The sequence below is a fragment of the Gekko japonicus genome, unplaced genomic scaffold (genome assembly GCF_001447785.1).
Source record: "Gekko japonicus isolate JY-2015 unplaced genomic scaffold, Gekko_japonicus_V1.1 scaffold45, whole genome shotgun sequence".
Lineage (NCBI taxonomy): Eukaryota > Metazoa > Chordata > Lepidosauria > Squamata > Gekkonidae > Gekko > Gekko japonicus.
This window is the reverse complement of record NW_015177011.1, coordinates 2,456,861-2,475,974: the sequence shown is the minus strand read 5'-3', so window position 1 is coordinate 2,475,974 and position 19,114 is coordinate 2,456,861. Positions and strand designations below refer to the sequence as shown.

The window sequence follows — 19,114 nt, the reverse complement described above, 5'->3', positions numbered from 1 at the left end:
AATGTTTTTATTGTATGGTTAAATATTGTGTAATTTTAATGTATTTATGCTTTTATGGAAGCCGCCCTGAGTCCGCTTGTGGGGAGGGTGGGGTATAAATTTGATAATAAATAAATTAAAAAATAAAATATGTTTGGATATTAAGTTAAACTTTAGAACATAAAAATGATGTATCATCATTAAACACATTATAGCATATTAATTGTTGCCAAAATTATTTACATTCAAGCAAAATACAAAACCTCTAGAGAATATTGTGTATGTCTACAGTACAAGAGGGGTTTTTTTACTGCTCCCAAAAATTTTCCAATTTTTCAGTTGGAAACCCTGTGAAATTTCTCAGACCTTTTCATTCTGTGTTTGCAGTTCCGCAGGGCCTGTAAGACGGAGCTCTTCCGCTAGGCATTTAATTAGGGGCCGCTGCTACTGCAGGCCGTTACTGCAGGCCCCTATTGCAGGCCGTTACTGCAGAGCTTGGTCTGTGGTTTTAACATCTAACTGATTATGAGCAGAAACATCGTGGAACATCTGGGCAGTGGAAATTTACTCTAGCAACAGCCGCCAGCACTTTGTATTTATAATGTTTTTATTGTATGGTTAAATATTGTGTAATTTTAATGTATTTATGCTTTTATGGAAGCCGCCCTGAGTTCGCTTGTGGGGAGGGCGGGGTATAAATTTGATAATAAAAAAATAAAAAATGTTTGGATATTAAGTTAAACTTTAGAACATAAAAATGATGTATCATCATTAAACACATTATAGCATATTAATTGTTGCCAAAATTATTTACATTCAAGCAAAATACAAAACCTCTAGAGAATATTGTGTATGTCTACAGTACAAGAGGGTTTTTTTTACTGCTCCCAAAAATTTCCCAATTTTTCAATTCGAAACCCTGTGCAATTTCTCAGACCTTTTCATGCTGTGCATTTGGAATGAGTGAAATGTTTTGTAAGACAAGGTTTTTCTCCCTCAAAAAAGAGATTTTCCCAGTACTTCTGAGAATTTCCCATTTTTTCAATTGAAGAAGAAGAAGAGAAGAGATTGGATTTATACCCCACCCTTCACTTGGCGTCTCAGAGCTGCTTACAAACGCCTTTCCCTTCCCCTCCTCACAGCAGACACCCTGTGAGGTAGGTGGGGCTGAGAGAGCTCTTTCCAGAACTGTCCTTGAGAGAACAGCTCTGACAGAACTATGGCTTGCCCAAGGTCATCCAGCAGCTGCAAGTGGAGGAGTGGGGAATCAAACCCGGTTCTCCCAGATTAGAGTCCACGCACTTAATCACTACACCAAACTGATTCCTCAGAGTTTTTCATGCTATACATTTTGAGTGTAAACAACCTTACCTTAAGGAAATACCCTGTAGATGGCTGCTCCCTGAAGGTGTTCTTTTTCACTTACGAAGACAAAAGATATAGAATAAACTCAATAGTCGAAGTAGAGGACTTCTTGAAGAAACATGGAAAAGATCTCGGAGCCCAAGAAGAAGAAGATTCAAAAGAAGAACCCCAGGAAGAAGGTGCATCAGGATCAAGAATAGGGGCTGGTAAAAAAAAAAAAAACCAAGGCAATACTACTCCAAGTGGTCACAAGACTGCAAGATAAGGGGGGGGAATAGAACCCAAAGAGATGTGAAAGAGGGATAGAAAGAAATTAAAAATAATTTCCATAAATGTAAACGGTTTGGATGCTCCACAAAAAAGAAGACAAATTTTTCTACAAATTAAGAAGATGCAGGTAGATGTAATCTGTTTGCAGGAAACTCATATTAAACATCCAGATCAGAAATTCTTAGAAATAAAAATTTTGGGGAAAATCTTTGTGTCAGCGGATAAACAAAAGAAAAAGAGAGGGTTAGTAACTTATGTTAAATACCACTTACATCCAGAACTGATATATGATATATCAGGAAGAGTCCTGATAGTGAAAATACCAAGACAAGCTAAAGCAACTTTGGTAGTTAACATATATGCACCAAATCAGGAACAGGAGAAATTTTAAAAATCATTACAGGAGATACTTTCAAACCAAACCTATAAAGAAATTTGTATAATCAGAGAAAAAAGTCATTTTACACTTTGTTATTAGATATGAAAATGCAAGATGAAATAGTGAAATCTTCAATGATTAGATGGGCACAAAATATAGGGCATAACATACAGTTAGACCAATGGACTAAGGTATGGAAAACAAATATGGAATATACAAAAGCTGTACCATGTAAGGAAAATATATATAAAATGTTTTATTGATGGCATATGACTTCGTGGTGAAGCCCCGCCCCCTTCTTTACCCCGCCCTCTGCTTCGATCCTCATTCCGTTTGGGAATGAGGATGAAGCAGGAGGGTAAGTAGCCGGGCCTTCTGACACACTTCCGGTGATGTCAGGGGGTGTGGCCTTCTGTCACTTCCGGTGATGTCAGGGGGCGTGGCATATGCAAATAAGTTATGCTAATGAGTTATGCTAATGAGCTCCGGCAGCTCTTTTTCTACAACAAGACCCCTGACTATACCATTTGTACCAGAATTGTTTTTATTAAATATCATTCCAGAGAATTTTAAGAAACTAGATGCTTATATGATTATACATGTTATAACCACGACTAGCATTTTATATGCAAAGTATTGGAAAAAAGAAAACGTTCCATCAAAAGAAGACATAATTTACAAACTACTGGAAACAGTGGGAATGGACAAATTAACTTTGCAGTTACAAGATAAAAAAGAAGAAATCTTTGAGAAGAACTGGTTAAGATTTTATAAATGGATTGAGGAATATCTCAGAAGAGGTACAACATAACTATTTAGATATATGCTCTACGTTTCAAATGGTTAAACTGGTTTAGGTGCATAAATGAATGATTCTATCTATGCAAAATTTAAGCAGCTCTAATGAGTACATGCTCCATGTTTGTTGTTTGTTAGTCTCTTTTTGTCTGTAGTTGTTGTCTTTCTCTTTTCTGTGTAGAAAACTAATTTAAAAATTAAAAGAAAAAAGTTGGTCCAGTTTGTGAATGAAAGGCAGGATGAAAATGTTAGATTAAGTAAAATAGATGAGGAAACAATAAGCCATTCACATGAATAGATTTAGAAATGGAGTGTTAAATTACCGGATTTAAGTATCCTCAGATTTGATTGATTTGGCTATTAGAATATACAAGTGTGGGATTGTGAGACTTGTGAGAGGAATCCCATCTCACCCCCCACACATTCTCACTGGGCTTCGACACAACTGCCACCATGGCTCCCAGGCTCTGATGTAGCCACTGCTTAGCCCTCTGTGTCTCCTGGACTTCAATGCAGCTGCTGCCAGGCCCGCCATGTCCCCTGGGCTCCAGAACAGCTGCCACGGCTCCCATTCTCCACCACAGCTGATGCTGGACGCACTGCTGCTATTGAGTTCTGGCTCAGCCATTAACAGCTGCGCCATAGGTAGGTGCATTCTCTGGCCATGTGCAGAGAACAATCTTTTATTTGGGGGGCAATTTAAACCCCCAATGCATTTTTTTTAAAGTTTTCAGATTTTTCTACAAACCTGGAGAGTCCCCCAAGTTTGCAGAACTATCTGTTTAGTGTCTTTATGGCCCCAGATTGTGGATGTAGATATCTGCAGATGGGGGCCACATGTCTCTATTAAATATATAGATGGTGATATGATGCTACCTTAGCAGGGCAACAGTACCAAGGACTGCTTCTAAGGCTGTGCAGAGTTGCTTCTTTATAAACAAAAACCTTAAACAGCTACCTTAGTTCTAAAAATTGAGGTGTCTTGCATGCTGGAATGTATCATTTAGAAAGTAAGTACTGTGTTTCACAGTTTGTCACACAGCCTTATGTTTTCCATTTTTGGTTAAAGTGAAAATGTTTCACAAAACTGCCCTAAGTTAAAAGGCTCCCATACTACATGCTGAGGCCATCATAAATAATTTAATCGAAGGCCCTGAGTCCAAATGGTTTCTTTATAGAGGAGGCTGCATGCTGCATCTCTGCATGATTTATTTCCCTAGCCTTGCATCCATATATCAGTCTCTGCAGGATGCATTTTGCCATGTCTCCCATTTCTGGATTGATTGTAAAAGAAGAATCCTCTATCATGCATTCGGAGAACAAGCTGCACATTACATTTCTGCCTGAGTCACTGTTTTGGGATCGGCTCTTTCAAACTGAGGGGCACATCCAGATTTGCTCCTCGTTTATTCTCAGCTGGGAGGTGCAACTGACCTTGGCTTTCTCACTCCTGAAGATCTGAAGTTGAATACTGTCTGCTCTAAGTCAGGGTTCCAGGCAGAGAGGAATCCCCACCACCACAGCATGCAAAGTGCACTGAACCACACCCCTCCTTCAAATACAGCATACAGGTTTTTAGATGCCTGTTCGTTGCATTCATGCCTTATGTTTTTGGTGCACATTTAAAAAGTACTTTGCCTGACACCTAAAGAAAAAGTGTAGAGAGGCCCACAGGTATGATAAAAAGAGTAAATGCAAGTGAGGGACCGCTCCTCTGCAATACTGTTGGTTTCTGTGGAGGTTTCTTCAGACTGACAAGGATGTAAGGGAAGGGGGGAGATTGACACATGAGAGGAGACAGTAAGAAATTATTTGAAAGGATATTATTTAGTGTTACATTTTCAAAGCACAGCCCCCCATCAGCTTAACACCACTGATATACTAAAATGACAATCAATAATGTATGTAATTTCCCCTACATTGAATTTTAATTTGGAATAGTAATATCTCAAAAATGTGTTGGCAAATTTAAGCTGCTTGTAGTGGAAGTATAAAGATGTAGTAATAATGGGCTGTTATCATCCTCAATAGCTGAGTCCTGGAAGCAGATGACAGGGGCACCGACATACACAGAAAACGTTGTGTTCTGTTAGTGATGCAACAGATTTCAGGACTGAAATCCAGATGGTTAATGCAGCTAGAAGCTATGTTTTTACCCCTTTGTTCAATCTGTATCCCGCAGATAAGTAGAGGGTTGTTTTGTACACTGGCAGTGATGCAAAGGAGTACTGAAGCTGTAGGGAATAGAGATCCGGGGGACGAGCAATCGCATATTACATCTCTAGAGAGAGCCTATACATTTTTTAAAACTTTCTTCATGTTTTGAGGCAAATTCATGGTGTACAATTTTTATTCTTTAACTTGTTTGATGTGAATATTGTATATGCAGGATTCTGAAAATTCAGGAGTCTGATGGACATTGTTGCCGTAAACTAGCCGTCAGTCCTTGGGTTGCGGGGGGGGGGGGGGGAAACAGATTTTCCTTCTACAGCCATAGACTCAAACAATCCCAAAATGGAGGCCTACAGATTTTTCTTAAAGTTTAGCTGTATTTGGCAAAGTCCTATCTCAAGTAGGACTTTGCATCCCTCAGTGTGTTTGACACTGTATATTTGAATTGGTTAAAACATTTCTAGCATCTTCTGCAAATACTAGTCTTCTGTGACACCCCTCAGTGAAGTACTGAATGGATGGAATATGTGGGACTGGGAGGAAGAGAGAATGCATAGCCAAACCATGGGTCTTTTCAATATTGTACTTGGGTCCAATATCTGTCCCAGCAGGCAGTTTCCTAAGTTTTCTATACATTGATTCTACATAGATACTTAAAGTTGAGCAATTACTTAAAACCATTGAAATACCTTACATAAATGTAAGCAGCTTACAAGCAAGGAGACTGTTCTAAGAGGCTTGTAATCAATTCAGACTCCCATATTTATAGGTTTTCAAAATTGTGTTCGAATGATAACTAGCTGTCCTGCTTTATAAGAGCACACATTCTTGGCAAACTAATTATTTTATGATTTCACACACATTTATACCCAAACATGTAAATATACCCAAATATGTAAAAACTGTTCATTTATTCTTGCTAGTTTTTATTATAACAAAGAATGTTTAAAAACTACTGGTTACAAGTTTCTGGTATGATGATTATCTGCTGGCCCTCAGGCAATACTCCCCATCTTTGAACTATGTCTCCACTTCTATGGAGACATTGATATGTCTCTATTGATATGTCTCTATTGATATGAATTTTATCAATACCAAATTCTAATCTACTGAAGGCAATACTATTCTGTTTGTTCCAAGGCTGTTCTGTTCTAGGATATGGATGCTCTGTTTGGCATGTTTATATGAGGGATGGTATTCTGGCTTGCAAAAGCAACATCCATGATCATTTTAATTAAGACCAACAACTGTTCCCCTATAATCCTGGCAATATCTCTGACAATGGATGTGCACTTAAATCTGTGCCTTTTAGAATAGCTAGCCACTCGCCCAAACAGCATTGGTTCAAGATTTTAAAGCATCCATTGATGACATTTTAAAAACATTTAGGGGGGGGGAAGTTCTAAAAAATGCAGCAACACTACCTCTCCCCTTGTTTTTAAAGTTCAATGTGAACAAGAGCAACTGCAGTCATGTAGGATATTGCTCAGAAAATCTTGTGTAGAGTAAGCACCTTTACTGGAGGCATCTGGATAACTCATCAAAGCTGTGTTTCTTAAGAATCTTCTTCCCCTGTATGAGCCCTTCCTATCAGTTCAGGTCTTTTGAAGAGGCCCTGCTTTCAAATACAGTCAATAGAAGGTTGCTTCAGCCGGACTATTACAGGGCTTTGGGAGATACTGAATATTTTAAAATAAAGGCTTTTAGAGATTCAAATGGTTGTGTGAGTTAATGGCTGCAATATGTGGCTATTTATTTTGAGTTTTTTAAATAATCTTTTTAGAATGGCATTACTGCATTTTGTAAAATAATGTTAACCTCCTTGGTTCCACTGCAAAAACACACAGGGTTGGGTTTATACAACTTTATATGCATTTTTTAAAAATGTAAACTAAATTGATACAGAGAGGGGGAACCCTTTACTTACTCTGACAGACTATTCTGAAGAGTAAATTCCACCACAAGGAAAGCTATACCTCTCGGTAATGTGGAACTACCACAAATATGCTGAGTAGATCTCAGGGGCTGGGGTGACCTGTGCTGGGAAAGGCAGTCCTAATATGCCTGAGCATACTCAGACTTCCATCCTTTTCTGTCAGAAGCTTGGATCCTCCAGAGTGTTTCTGTGGAGAAAAGGATTTCTGTCTGTGTGATGCTACTTTCTCCCCCCTCCCCCGCCGGTAGGGATTTTACATTTGGCAACCCTAATGCCACCCTTAATGCTCTTCCTAGAGGGCCCCCTGTCCCTTTCAGGGGACACGTAGAGTCACATTCTATAGATGGAAATCTTTCTGTTTGCAGAAACTCTCCTTTGGATCCAACCCACAATATGCATTTTAAAATGAGTATATAAAGAGATCACTTAATTATTGTGGTCAGAAAATTAAATTTGTAGAAACAAAGTGAGACAACAAGCGTAAATCGTAGCAAACCTCTATACCATATGTCTTCCTACCCTCATCTGTGCTATTTTAGTGGCAGAAACAGTTGTTTTCATCTGGCAATGCTGCAGGGAGGGTTTAGCTGTGGCAAAGGGGAATATCCTCTGCTCCTGTCATTACTATAAATGAGGCAGCCAGCAAAACCTTAGTTTGTGAACTTTAACTTGTTTCTGCTGATTGATGAAGCAGAAAATTGAATATTTTGTGAATCAGGTAGAATTTGTGGTACTGACTTTTCAGAATGATTCCAACAGGTGAGCATAATGTTCTCAGGCAGCATCAGGAGCCCTATACTAAATAACTGGGGTTGAAATTGTATGTCAAGAATTTAAAGGTTGCTTTATGGAACACTATTTGTTGCTGCTCCTAAATAAGTTGCTGAATATTTTAAAAGTTAAAACCTTCAAAATAGTCATGTATGTTGTAATGCAGAAATAGGCTTTTTCAAGGTAGCAAGGTTTCTTCTGGATGCTACAATTCCAAGACAATTCAAATCAGGCCCATAGCCAGGATTTTTCATTTTGTGGAGCAAATGTTTTTTCTTCTGGGGTACCCATTATGTCTTTACTTTTATTTAAAAATCGCTATATATAAAAGAAAGTCCCATCACTGTAAAATCAACACCCAGGCCAAACCGCTGGACCTAGAGACACCAAATTCAGGGAGAGCACTCCTACCATGGTGTAGGTGCTCACTAAGAAGGGATTTTTAGAAATTCAACCCCTAAGTGGGTCAAAAGGGGTAAAATGTGCCCCCCCATTGATTCCTATGCGGCTTCCAGGCAGCTACCTTCCTGCACCCACCACTCTCTGATTGGTCAGCTGCAGAGCTCAGTGTTCTGAGGGGGGGGGACAGTTACAGGGGACTGCAGAGAGCTAATGACAGTTGAGGAAGTCAGGAGTGGCCAACAACCACCTCTGAGGTGAAGCAAAGCTGCTGGCCCAGCCTCTCTGATGGCTTCCAACACACTCCCCCCATCTCCTACACCTAACAGGTGATTGTCTGTCAGGTGCAGCCTCCACCTCCACAGTGGCTTCTAATACTCCTCCCCTCTCCCCCTCCTACACTGGACAGGCTGCCTGTCCGGTGTAGGAGAGGAGGCGGGGTGGCTTCCAACACACTCCCCCCACCTCCTACACCTAAAAGTCAGGTGCAGCAGCAGGAGGGCCGGCCCGAGGTTGGCCTGCGCTCTAGGCGAGCGCAGATGCCAACCTCCCGGCAGGAGACTGGCACCCTCCTCCCGGCTCTGCCGGGCGCCCCTGAGCCTCCAGAAGGGCGGAAGAGGCACGCCACGCCCTCCTTGTGCCGCCCGCAGTTTCCCCCACAAAAGCTTCCCCGGACTCCTCCCGGCTCTGCTGGGCGCCCCTGAGCCTCCAGAAGCCCCCGCTGCTGCCCCCCCGCCACCACTGCCTCCCTGCCGCCCCGCCCCCCCCCCGCGGCTGCCTGCGAAGGAGGAGGAGGAGTGCCGGCCAGGAGGCTCCCTGCCTGTCTGCCTTGCCACGGGCCGGGCTGCGGGTGAGGAGAGGCTGCCGGTGGCCGCCCCTGCCTCTCCTCCCACGCCCCAACGGCTGGCTCGCGCTCTAGGCGACGGCCTAGTTCGCCTAGCGGGCGAGCCGGCCCTGAGCAGCAGTTGCAGCCTCGAGACTCTCACTCTCCACAACAGAAGAGCTATCAGCGCTGGAGTGGGACTGTTCTGGTCTGTCACCCTTCAGCTCGTGCCTCTGCCTAGGAGCCCTTTGTCTCTCTCCCTTCGTCTTGCACCTCTGCTTAGCCTTACAGTTCAGAGGCCCACAGCCCCCACCTCCCAACCACAATAGCAGAGGGTGGAGCCTGCAATCAGCCCCAGGCAAACAGACCTTGCTCAATGAGCAACAGGCCAGACAAATGACCCAAACAGACCCAGCAAGCTACAAGAACTCATTCAGTTAATGCTCCCCAGTGGTTTTGCAGTTTACGAAAGGCAAAAAATCCCCCCCAAACCCAATCACCTTCCCAGCAGCTCTCTCCTGGTTTGCTATAAAAAAGTGAGCCATGGCAAACCACTTCTGAACGTCTCTTGCCTTGAAAATGCTATGGAGTCTCTGTAAACTGGCTGTGACTTGATGGCACTTTCAACCAAAGAAGATATCATAGCAACTTTATCTGAAAGCAGAGAAAGCACAGTGATTTATCCTTAAATTCTCTTGGACGAAGGGGTAAGAAGCAGGCTGCAGGATCCTGTGTGTGCTTGTTTATTCCACCCTCTCATTAATTTTTTCTGCTCGTCTTAACAATGGCTATGTGTTATATCAGTACTGCTCTGATTAAAGGGAGGTATCAAGTAAACCTGTAAGTGTAGTTAATTGCAGTGCAGTACTAGATAGATTTAACACCCTTCTAAGTGCACTGAAGTCAGTGTGCAACTCTGTGCTGGGGAGTATTATGTCTATGAGAGCCAGTTTGGTGTAGTGGTTAAGTGTGCGGACTCTAATCTGGGAGAACCGGGTTTGATTCCCCACTCCTCCACTTGCACCTGCTGATGTGACCTTGGGTCAGTCACAAGCTCTGGCACAGCTGTCCTTGAAAAAGAGCAGTTTGTGTCAGAGTTCTCTCAGCCTCACCTACCTCACAGGGTGTCTGTTGTGGGGAGGGGAAGGGAAAGGAGTTTGTAAGCCGCTCTGAGACTCCAAGTGAAGGGCAGGGTATAAATCCAATCTCTTCTCTTCTTCTTCTTTAGACTTACCCTCGCATCTAGGAATGCTTGATACAATCTGTAGTCCATAGAAGCAATTAATTTAAGAACCACGTAGCATGTAGGGGATTAGCTAGATGCATGGAGGATAAGGCTTTCAGTGGTGGCTACTAGCCATGGTGACTGTGGTGAACCACCACATTCAGAGGCACTTAGCCTTTGAATCCCAGAGCCAGAAGGCAATATCAGTGGAAGGCCTTGGCTTCTATGTTTGGCCACTGTGTGAAACAGGATGCTGGACTAGATGGACCATTGGTCTGATCCAGTAGGGCTCTTATACTTTTATCTTAATGTAATAAAAAAAGTTCAAAGGTCTTGAGGGGTACTGTCCCAGATTTCAGTACATACATAAAACAGTTGAATCTTAAAAACCTAAATGAATTTCTAATCTCACTACTTTAAAACTGATTTAAGTGTTTTACAGATTATTGTGAAATAATTCAGATTAATGGTTTAATAAAAATATTTAGTTTGGCCAGGAAGCTGATTTAGACCCCCCCCCCCGGCCGCTTGTTGAAACTCTGCATGTCTGTTTTATTTAAATATGCTCTGCCCATGGAATCTGTTTATTCCTTTTTGTAACCTACAGGTACCTGAATGAGTATGGACGTGCAGAAGGCCTGATCACACTAAACATTCTGTGTGTGGTTGTGATGCATGAGTGCTCAGGGCTTACTTCTGTGTCCTTCCATGTGCAGAATTTACACTCACCTTTGGGTATCAGCCAGTCCTCACTCTTGTTTATGTGCAGTACACTGAAGAGAGACACTACAGCTAAATATATTTCCAGAAATTAGATCACAATCTTTCTGTTCAACGGCCGCTTAACAAAATAAGTCAAAATAATAAAAACAAATGTTGAGATGGCATTGCCTTCAAAGGTGGTAATATGTTTCATTCTCAGGTTTTTGCCCTTTCTGCTTCTTGTTCTGGGGTTATGTGGAACTCTTGGAGCACCTAGTATAAAAGGCCGAGAGAAATTTGGTTGGACAAGCAAAGCAATGTCTGTAATAATACTGAACATACCATGTATTGACTTTAGGACACATGAAGATTTATAGTCCTTTGGGGATAAATATTTATCTCTAAGATCAATAAGTCCTGATTTGTGCTGAGCTGAAAATCAATATTTGCTTATTATACCAATCCAAACCTGGAGGTCCAGGATGAGACTCTAGAAATGAGACATGCCTGATGTCTTCTATACGAATTGTGTGTACAAAGCCTACTTGGTTTTTTTTTTTAATTGCCTATTGTGATTTTTATAGTAAAAGTTTCAAGTGCACATTTGACTGTTTAAATAATAACTTTAAATGGGAAAAGAACATAGTCTGAGTTCAGTGGCACCTTAAGATCAACAAAGTTTTATTCAAAGTTTATTCAAGGTACACTTCTTCAGACGAAGTGCGCTTGCACTCGACTCAAACTTGCACGGGACTCAAACTTTGTTCTGCTGCTTCAGACCAACACAGCTACCCACCTGAATCTATTTAAATGGGGAAGTTGACTTAAATCCAAGGAACTGAATGATGCGTCACATATGGAAGATAAATTTTCTGCTTTCCTCCTCCCTCTGTGCTTAAAATGTCACTGCTGAGGGTTGACAGACACTCGGCAATGGCATGGGATATGTGGGAGGGCGTGAGTTGGGAAGAGAAAATCAGTAAAAACTGATCTCCCCTTGCAAGTTTAAGTGTCTCCTGCTTAAGCAAGGGCAGGTTTGGATCAAGGTTACTGTTTTATGTCAGACAAATTGGCCATCCCTGTATCATAATGAAACTACTTACAGTAGTATGGTGGAGGTCTGGTCTGTCCTGGCAGGATTATTGCAGGTCCAGGTTTCTAAGATGGGGGCAAAGTGGTTGTCAGTCATTGACAGAGGAATCAGCAGGGCTGCCAAGAACCAGAATGGTCCCCCAGACAAAAAAATCCATTTGCCATCCATGAGCCTGATAACAAAACAGATCACTTTGCTTTCCTTTACCGTGAATGGAATAATAATGTTACCTGGGAATAAACCCCATCAAATTAAGTGAGACAACACTCTAAAACAGCACTGAACTGCAAAGTTTGGAGCAGCCAGTCAGGAAAGAGATAAATAATAATAACGTTATGATAACTTAAAAGTTTCATCTGCGGGATGCAGTGCAGTGAGGCGGTTGAGACTCGGATGAGCTCCCGAGAATCGCCAACATTCCGTGCCTTTAGGGGGGTGCGCTGGTTGCAGGGGACTTGCCCTGATCTCCCTGTGAGCACCAGCAAGTGGCTGGAAGATCGAGGTTGTCCCAAAGCATGGCGCAGAGCAGCACAGTCATAGAGTCATGATTGTCTGTGATAAGCTGTGAACACCTGATTACGAGAGCTTGAACCTCACCTTAACATTGGTGAAGATAAGAACTGATGTGAGTACCTGTAACTGCAACAACTTATCTCCAAAGATATTTGGATCTCGCCCCCTTAAATTTTCCAAAAAGAAAGGGAATGAGATGTGAAGTTTCCCCCCTCCTCCTTCCCCCTTGTGAGCGGCTGCCAAGAGAGTGGGAAGTTAAAATCCTTGAAATATTCAGCGGGGCAAAAAAGACTCAACTACTGCTATTTGAACATTTCAATAGACTTAACTGTGATCACTATCTGGAATTGATACTTTTGAATCTACAATGCATTGCTTTTTCCTCTTACTTCATGGGATTGAAAAATAAAAGGGACTGTGTATCTTTAACAGAACGTCTTGGTTAAAATGGATTCTGGCTACTTTTGAAGGTATGACTGCTCTTAAGACTCTGTTTTAACATTGAAAATGTACCTAAGAGTGATTGCTTCTGAAAAATATTAAAGAGACTCCATATTGATTGGTCTATGTGGAAAGATTCTTGGATTTTAATATAGCTACTGAGTCTGGTGTTTTGAATTAGTGACCAGCTCTGTGTGACTCTGTGGGAAAGTAAACAAGAGAGAACTGACCTTGAGCAACAGACTGGAACTGCAATTTAAGATTACAATGGAGTTACAAAATAATTACAAAGAAGCAGAGGTGTTAGAAGACCCAGATGATATACAAAACATGCAATTTAACCTGCAACAATTTTTAGAGAGATCCAGAATACTTTTCATAGACTGTATAATAGGATGCCAGTCACAGTTACTGGTGAAATGTCAAGTTCTACAATGCCAAGACCACGGCCACACATCCCGGAAAATCTACAGCAACTAATGTATAATAAGGAACTGATCGTAAAACAGAAAATTCCAAATGAGAAGGAAGAGCAGGATTCTAACCAAGGTGAACTATTCCATGAAACTCTGCTTTCAGACAAAGATCTCAGCTACCCCATAAAAAGCAACACAAGTCAATGTAAGAAAATTACGGGAAGAGTAATAACTTTTTCAGCTCATGAAATGCCAGAAGAGAGAATACAAGATGAGTTGTCATATGGCCTGGTTTTTGCAAATCAAAAGAACATGGATAACAGTATAAGACAGGAAACCTTATCCAGTGGAAGTATGGAACATACAAAGGAAGAAATAAAGATAACCTTCAGTACATACAAAAAGAAAAGACATAGGTTTATGATCATCATGAAAAATAAAATAAAAGAGAGGAAAGTATAAATATTATAATTAGAGTGGCACAAGGACTGTTGTTACATGTCTAATGGTTTAATTTGAGTTGTAGCTGATAATAAAAATAACATAACAGAAAGACATTTACATAAATGAAACATTTAATTATAAAATAGTAAAGAAGGTATAGATAGATAACTTGATCACGATAAGAAACATGTAATCTACAGCTGTAACTCAATAAAGATATTTTGGATCTGGATTTACATATTGGTAATGACTATTATGAGGTGCAAATAGAAACTTTTAATCTTCTCATCTGTTGTATTACTATCTACATGCTGTTCCCATTAAAGAGCCTAGTTGAAATTGAACCTATAGAAATTAGCAAGATTCTATTAATAACCTAGCAATGAAATGTTAATGTTCTGTTTTTTATTGTGATCCATATAATCCCACTTTTTTTAAAAAAATATGATTGTTAGAATGATTGACTTCTCTTTTTTTTTTTAATAAATATTTTTATTTGGTTTTACAATATAAACATTCCAAAATCATAATAACATACATAGTAGAGTCTCATAAGTTCAATGTTTCTATCCAATCATATACCTTAACCCATCTTTTATTATATACTTTTTCACTCTGAAAGATCAGTAAAAGACTATGTTATTAGAGGATTATATTGGTTAACCCTCAGCGCCCCATGACTAGGAGCCCATTGCAAGGGCCCCCGGGGGGCGCGTACAATTGCACCTCCTCTCAGTTTTCTGGTTTACAGATCATGTCCTCGGGAGCACCCGAGAGACATGTCCGCCATCGATTCGCCAAAATCGGAAGTGGGAATTATCCTTACTTTAAACAATTGTATTAATGATCTCTTGCTACTCGTAGTTTTAGTTTGTTCCCATCACCAAACCCTATAGGTGTGTAGTTTAGAAAAGGAATAAAAATGTTTTTTAAAAAAGTGGAATTCCTGGCATATTTTTAATAATTTCATACCTTAATTTTTGAGGGGAAAGGAGGAAAGAATAAACAAAAATAAAATGAATGTTCCTGGTAATATGAGCTTAATGTGAAGGTGTTTAAGAAACACTGAAGACATGATAAGATCACATTCCTGACATGTTTAATTATTTACCACTGAGGCTACTATTCCTACTTTATCCATGGATTGCCATTGTTTCCACTCTTCTTTGTAGGTTAAAAACACAAGGAGGTCAGGTATATTTGTCCTTACACTTGCATCCTGCCTTAAGGAGAATCTCAGTCATCATATGTAGAGCTCTGAGGCAGTCTCCCATCCAGGCATTTGGCTAGATCAAGATCTGCTTAGCTTTCATGGCATATGTGTTGTATCATGCTTCAAACTGTGCTCTTGGATGAGCCCAATTCAATGACCTGAGCACTACTCTGAGGATAACCTATGCATCTAGGCTACTTGTTTAAATGGGGCAAAATACCAGGACCCAAATGCAATTGTGGTACAACCCGCCAAACTATTTTCCATCTGTCACGGAAATCTGGGCGCCGTGCTTTCCAGGGTGCTCTTTGAACTCTCCCCAGCTGTGATTGAGTGGACTAAAAACTTAGATATTAGTATTTAGGCGGATTGCCCAATTGGTCTGCATACCTGTTGTAACTGGTGCCATCAGAAAAAGATAATTGTATTTACTTACATTTATATTATGGTGGTCTTGAGGGGGGCCCAGAAGCAGTATAAATATGAAAATATACTGAAGTGAATTTTTTTTTTGTACATTCTTTCAGATGGCCTAGCACTGGCTCAGGTCCTATTTTTTTATGTGAAATACCTTGTTCTCTTTGGTGTTCCTGCCCTCGTCATTCAAATGGATGGACTCAAGCCTCCTGCCTTGCCTCGCTGCGTGAGCACCATGTACAGTTTTTCTGGAATGTGGAGGTTAGCTTTATTTTATTGCTCATATTTTTTGCAGGCTCGTTTTCATGAAATCACACTGTAGCACACAGTTCAGTGGCATTATGGTTGCATACCATAAGTTGTTTGACATCCAGAGAGAAGCCTGTAAATTGACAAGCAACATGGTATTTTCATTCGTAAATGCAATCTCTGAAAAATGTCCTACCAGTTAATAATGGTTTTCTCTTGCCATGGAGGTGAAGAAAAGTCTGCCTTTGGGATGTTCATCATCTTAATGATTAGAACCAAATCCAAACCACTTAGCTCCACTGATCTGATCATTATTTTCTTATTTTCTTCCCACATCTTTTTCATTCTTCTCGCCCCTGAAAAAGGCACTTTATGTGGAAATTCATAAAAGGAACAAGAAGTGATATTTAATTAGGTAACCCTACAAGGAAAGTGTTGAATATAATACTTTTCACAGGCAATGGGCTTAGATCAGAAAAAAGTCACGTCAGAGGTCTACAACTTCCATTTATTTGAATGACCTGTTGCATTGGTCTGTCTGCTTGGTTTGCTTGCTGTTTTTTTTTTAAAGTTTGGGTCTCTGCAGTTGCACATGCAGCACAAATAATGGTTGTTAGCCTTTGTTATTTGGGGGATGTGAGTTATGCATAGGATCACAATCTCCTTGAATGCAGTTCAGTTGTCCGTTTGGGTCTTTCCTTACTCCGTTGGCAGCTGTGCCCTGGAATGCTTTTTATCAGTTAGATCTAATTTGCCAGCTCTCCCCTCTCTAGGGTGACAGCAAACTTGCCATGGTAACCTCCTGGTAATGTGCTTTGTGGACGAGTCACCTTTAAAAGTGTTCAGAAGTGGCAGCTGGTGCAAAATGCTGCTTATTGGCATTTTTCAAGATGCCTTTAGAGTAACCTGTCCAATCTGTTATGGGTGGGATCTTCTGCTTCTTAAACAAGGTCCTCTCTTATATGAGCTCATTTTTTTTGTTAAGATGGAATCTACAGTGAAAGCATAGTTTTGAATTCCATCACTGTTTATGCAGATTATGCAGATTAGGTCCATCTTAGTTTTCCCAACTCCTTCTCTGTAACACCCCCCTCCCGAGAATGTATTTGAAACTATGGGTTTTTATGAAGCCTTATTTGGTCTATATGCTGCCATTTGGTTATATAGATTTTAATGATGATGTTGGTATGTACTAAGCTTTAAGTGCAGAATTTACTGTTTCAGGTGGTTATATGATTCCTTGTTGTGTTTCAGCTTTTAGTCCACTTTTTGAAGTAAAAAGGTGAATTATACATTTTAAAAATAAATGTACATTTATTTCCATTCATTATTTTTATTGTCACACATTTTTGTATTGAGTGAATGCCACCATTTTAAGAGGGTGTATGGCACTCATTAAAGTAAAGTAGAATTTGTAAAACAATCATGTTGAAAATTAAGGAAGTAATATTAATTTTTGTTATGTATGGTGAGATTAGTTGCTGTAGATTTTTTGGGTTGTGTGGCTGTGGTCTTTGCATTGCAGAACCTGACGTTTCACCAGTAGCTGTGATTTGTATCCTCAGAGGTATAACACAGAAAGAGTACTCTCTGTGTTAAGGTGAAAAGAAAAATGGTAGGCAGGTAATTTATATCTACTCCCCGAAGTATGAATTAGCTAAATACTTGGCCAATCTTCTACAGAACCGCATCGGAAAAACCACAACATACATCAAAGATTCAACACATTTCATCAACAAAATCAGTTCTCTGAAACTTAACCCACAGGACATACTTGTCAGTTTTGATGTGGTATCTCTTTTTACCAAGGTTTCCGGTAAAAGACACACTCGTGCTTGTTAATCAGATTTTTCCAGATGACATAACAGCCTTATTCCACCATTGTTTGACAACTAGTTACTTCCAATGGGATAACGAATTCTATGAACAGATGGATGGGTTTGCCATGGGAAGTCCTCTCAGCCCAGTTATAGCAAACTTCTACATAGAACATTTTGGAAAAACAGCTTTAAAATCTGCACCCCACAAACCAACAGTCTGGTTCTGGTACATAGATGATGCCTTTATCATTTGGAGCCATGGAGAGGTAGAATTGATGTAGTTTTTAGACCACCTCAACAACATCCACCCCAACATACAATTCACCATAGAAAAAGAAATCAAAGGTAAACTCCCATTTCTAGATATCATGGTCATCCACAAAACTAACCTTCAATTAGGTCACAAGGTCTACAGAAAACCAACTCACACGGACTGTTATTTACACAAAAACTCCAATCACCACCCTCGGCAAAAAAGAGGCATAATCAAAACATTAGTAGACCATGCAGTACGGATATGTGAACCACGGTGATGAACTAAATCATCTAAATCACGCACTTTAAGCAAATGGCTACTCCAAGAATGAAATCAGAAGAGCGATTAAACCAAAGGTAAAACAAACAACTGAAGAAAAACAGTCTCCCACAGGAAAAGTGTTTTTGCCATATATCAAAGGAATCACTGATCAGATGGGACAACTTATGAAAAAACACAACCTACAAACAATATTCAGACCCACCAGAAAGATACAATAGATGCTATGGTCGACAAAAGACAGAAGAGACTCCCTCACTTCTGCAGGAGTATACCGCCTACCATGAAGTTGTGGACAAGTTTACACCGGGACCACACAGCGTAGCATTCAGACAAAAATAAAAGAACATGAAACCAGTGTTAGCATTATGGAAGAAAATACACGAATCTTTACTCCCACCGATATCTCGGTATTTACCTTTTATTTCCCAGTCCTGGTTTAGAAATGCATTATCTCCTGCACACCTGGACAAATGGAAAGTAGCGAGAATGACTAGGTATGGTGATATAACCTCCAAAAAAGGTATATTACCTAAAGCAGCCATAGACCATAAGCTGAGAAGTGTGGTACCCTGGTACCTATACTTACAACTTAAGCATGCCACTGAGCAAAAAAACGTGAAAGAGATAATGAGACAACCACGAACTGATTTAGAACTTTTATTCCATTTGTTTGAACACTCAGACAAGGGATTGATCTCAGCTACTTACCACTTACTGAACACAAACAATGCCCCAAAGATGCTACCTTATCAAAGTTGGTGGCAAAAAGACTGTAAGAAAGAACTTGATCAAAACTTCTGGAAGGAACTGTGGGAGACCAAAAATCCTTATCCAAATTCTATTCCATTAGAGTTACAAGATTTTAAGATACTAACGAGGTGGTACTTGACCCCTCAACGACTCTCCCATATGCATGCTACAATCTCACCTAAATGTTGGAAAAACTGTGACAAGATAGGCACGTTTGCCCACTCTTGGTGGGAATGTGATAAAATAGCACAATTTTGGGAAGAAATAAAACAAATGGTACACAAAATTATAGGCCTTGAAATCCCACTGGACCCTGAAAACCTCTTCCTTAAATATTGACCGCTTCATATTGAAAAACATGTACATAAGCAGACCTTGGATGTTATGATCTATGCTGCACG

At 40.3% G+C, this 19,114-nt stretch overlaps 1 protein-coding gene across 1 annotated transcript in view; it reads left to right on the top strand.

Annotated features, from left to right (window-relative positions):
- LOC107124203 (protein-cysteine N-palmitoyltransferase HHAT-like) overlaps positions 1–19,114 on the top strand; it is a gene marked incomplete at its 5' end in the record, with an annotated part of 219,545 nt that overhangs the window by 22,360 nt on the left and 178,071 nt on the right. Inside the window, one exon of the mRNA XM_015427598.1 lies at positions 15,467–15,617. Coding sequence (XP_015283084.1) covers positions 15,467–15,617 — 151 coding nt within the window. The remainder of the gene's footprint in view (positions 1–15,466; positions 15,618–19,114) is intronic.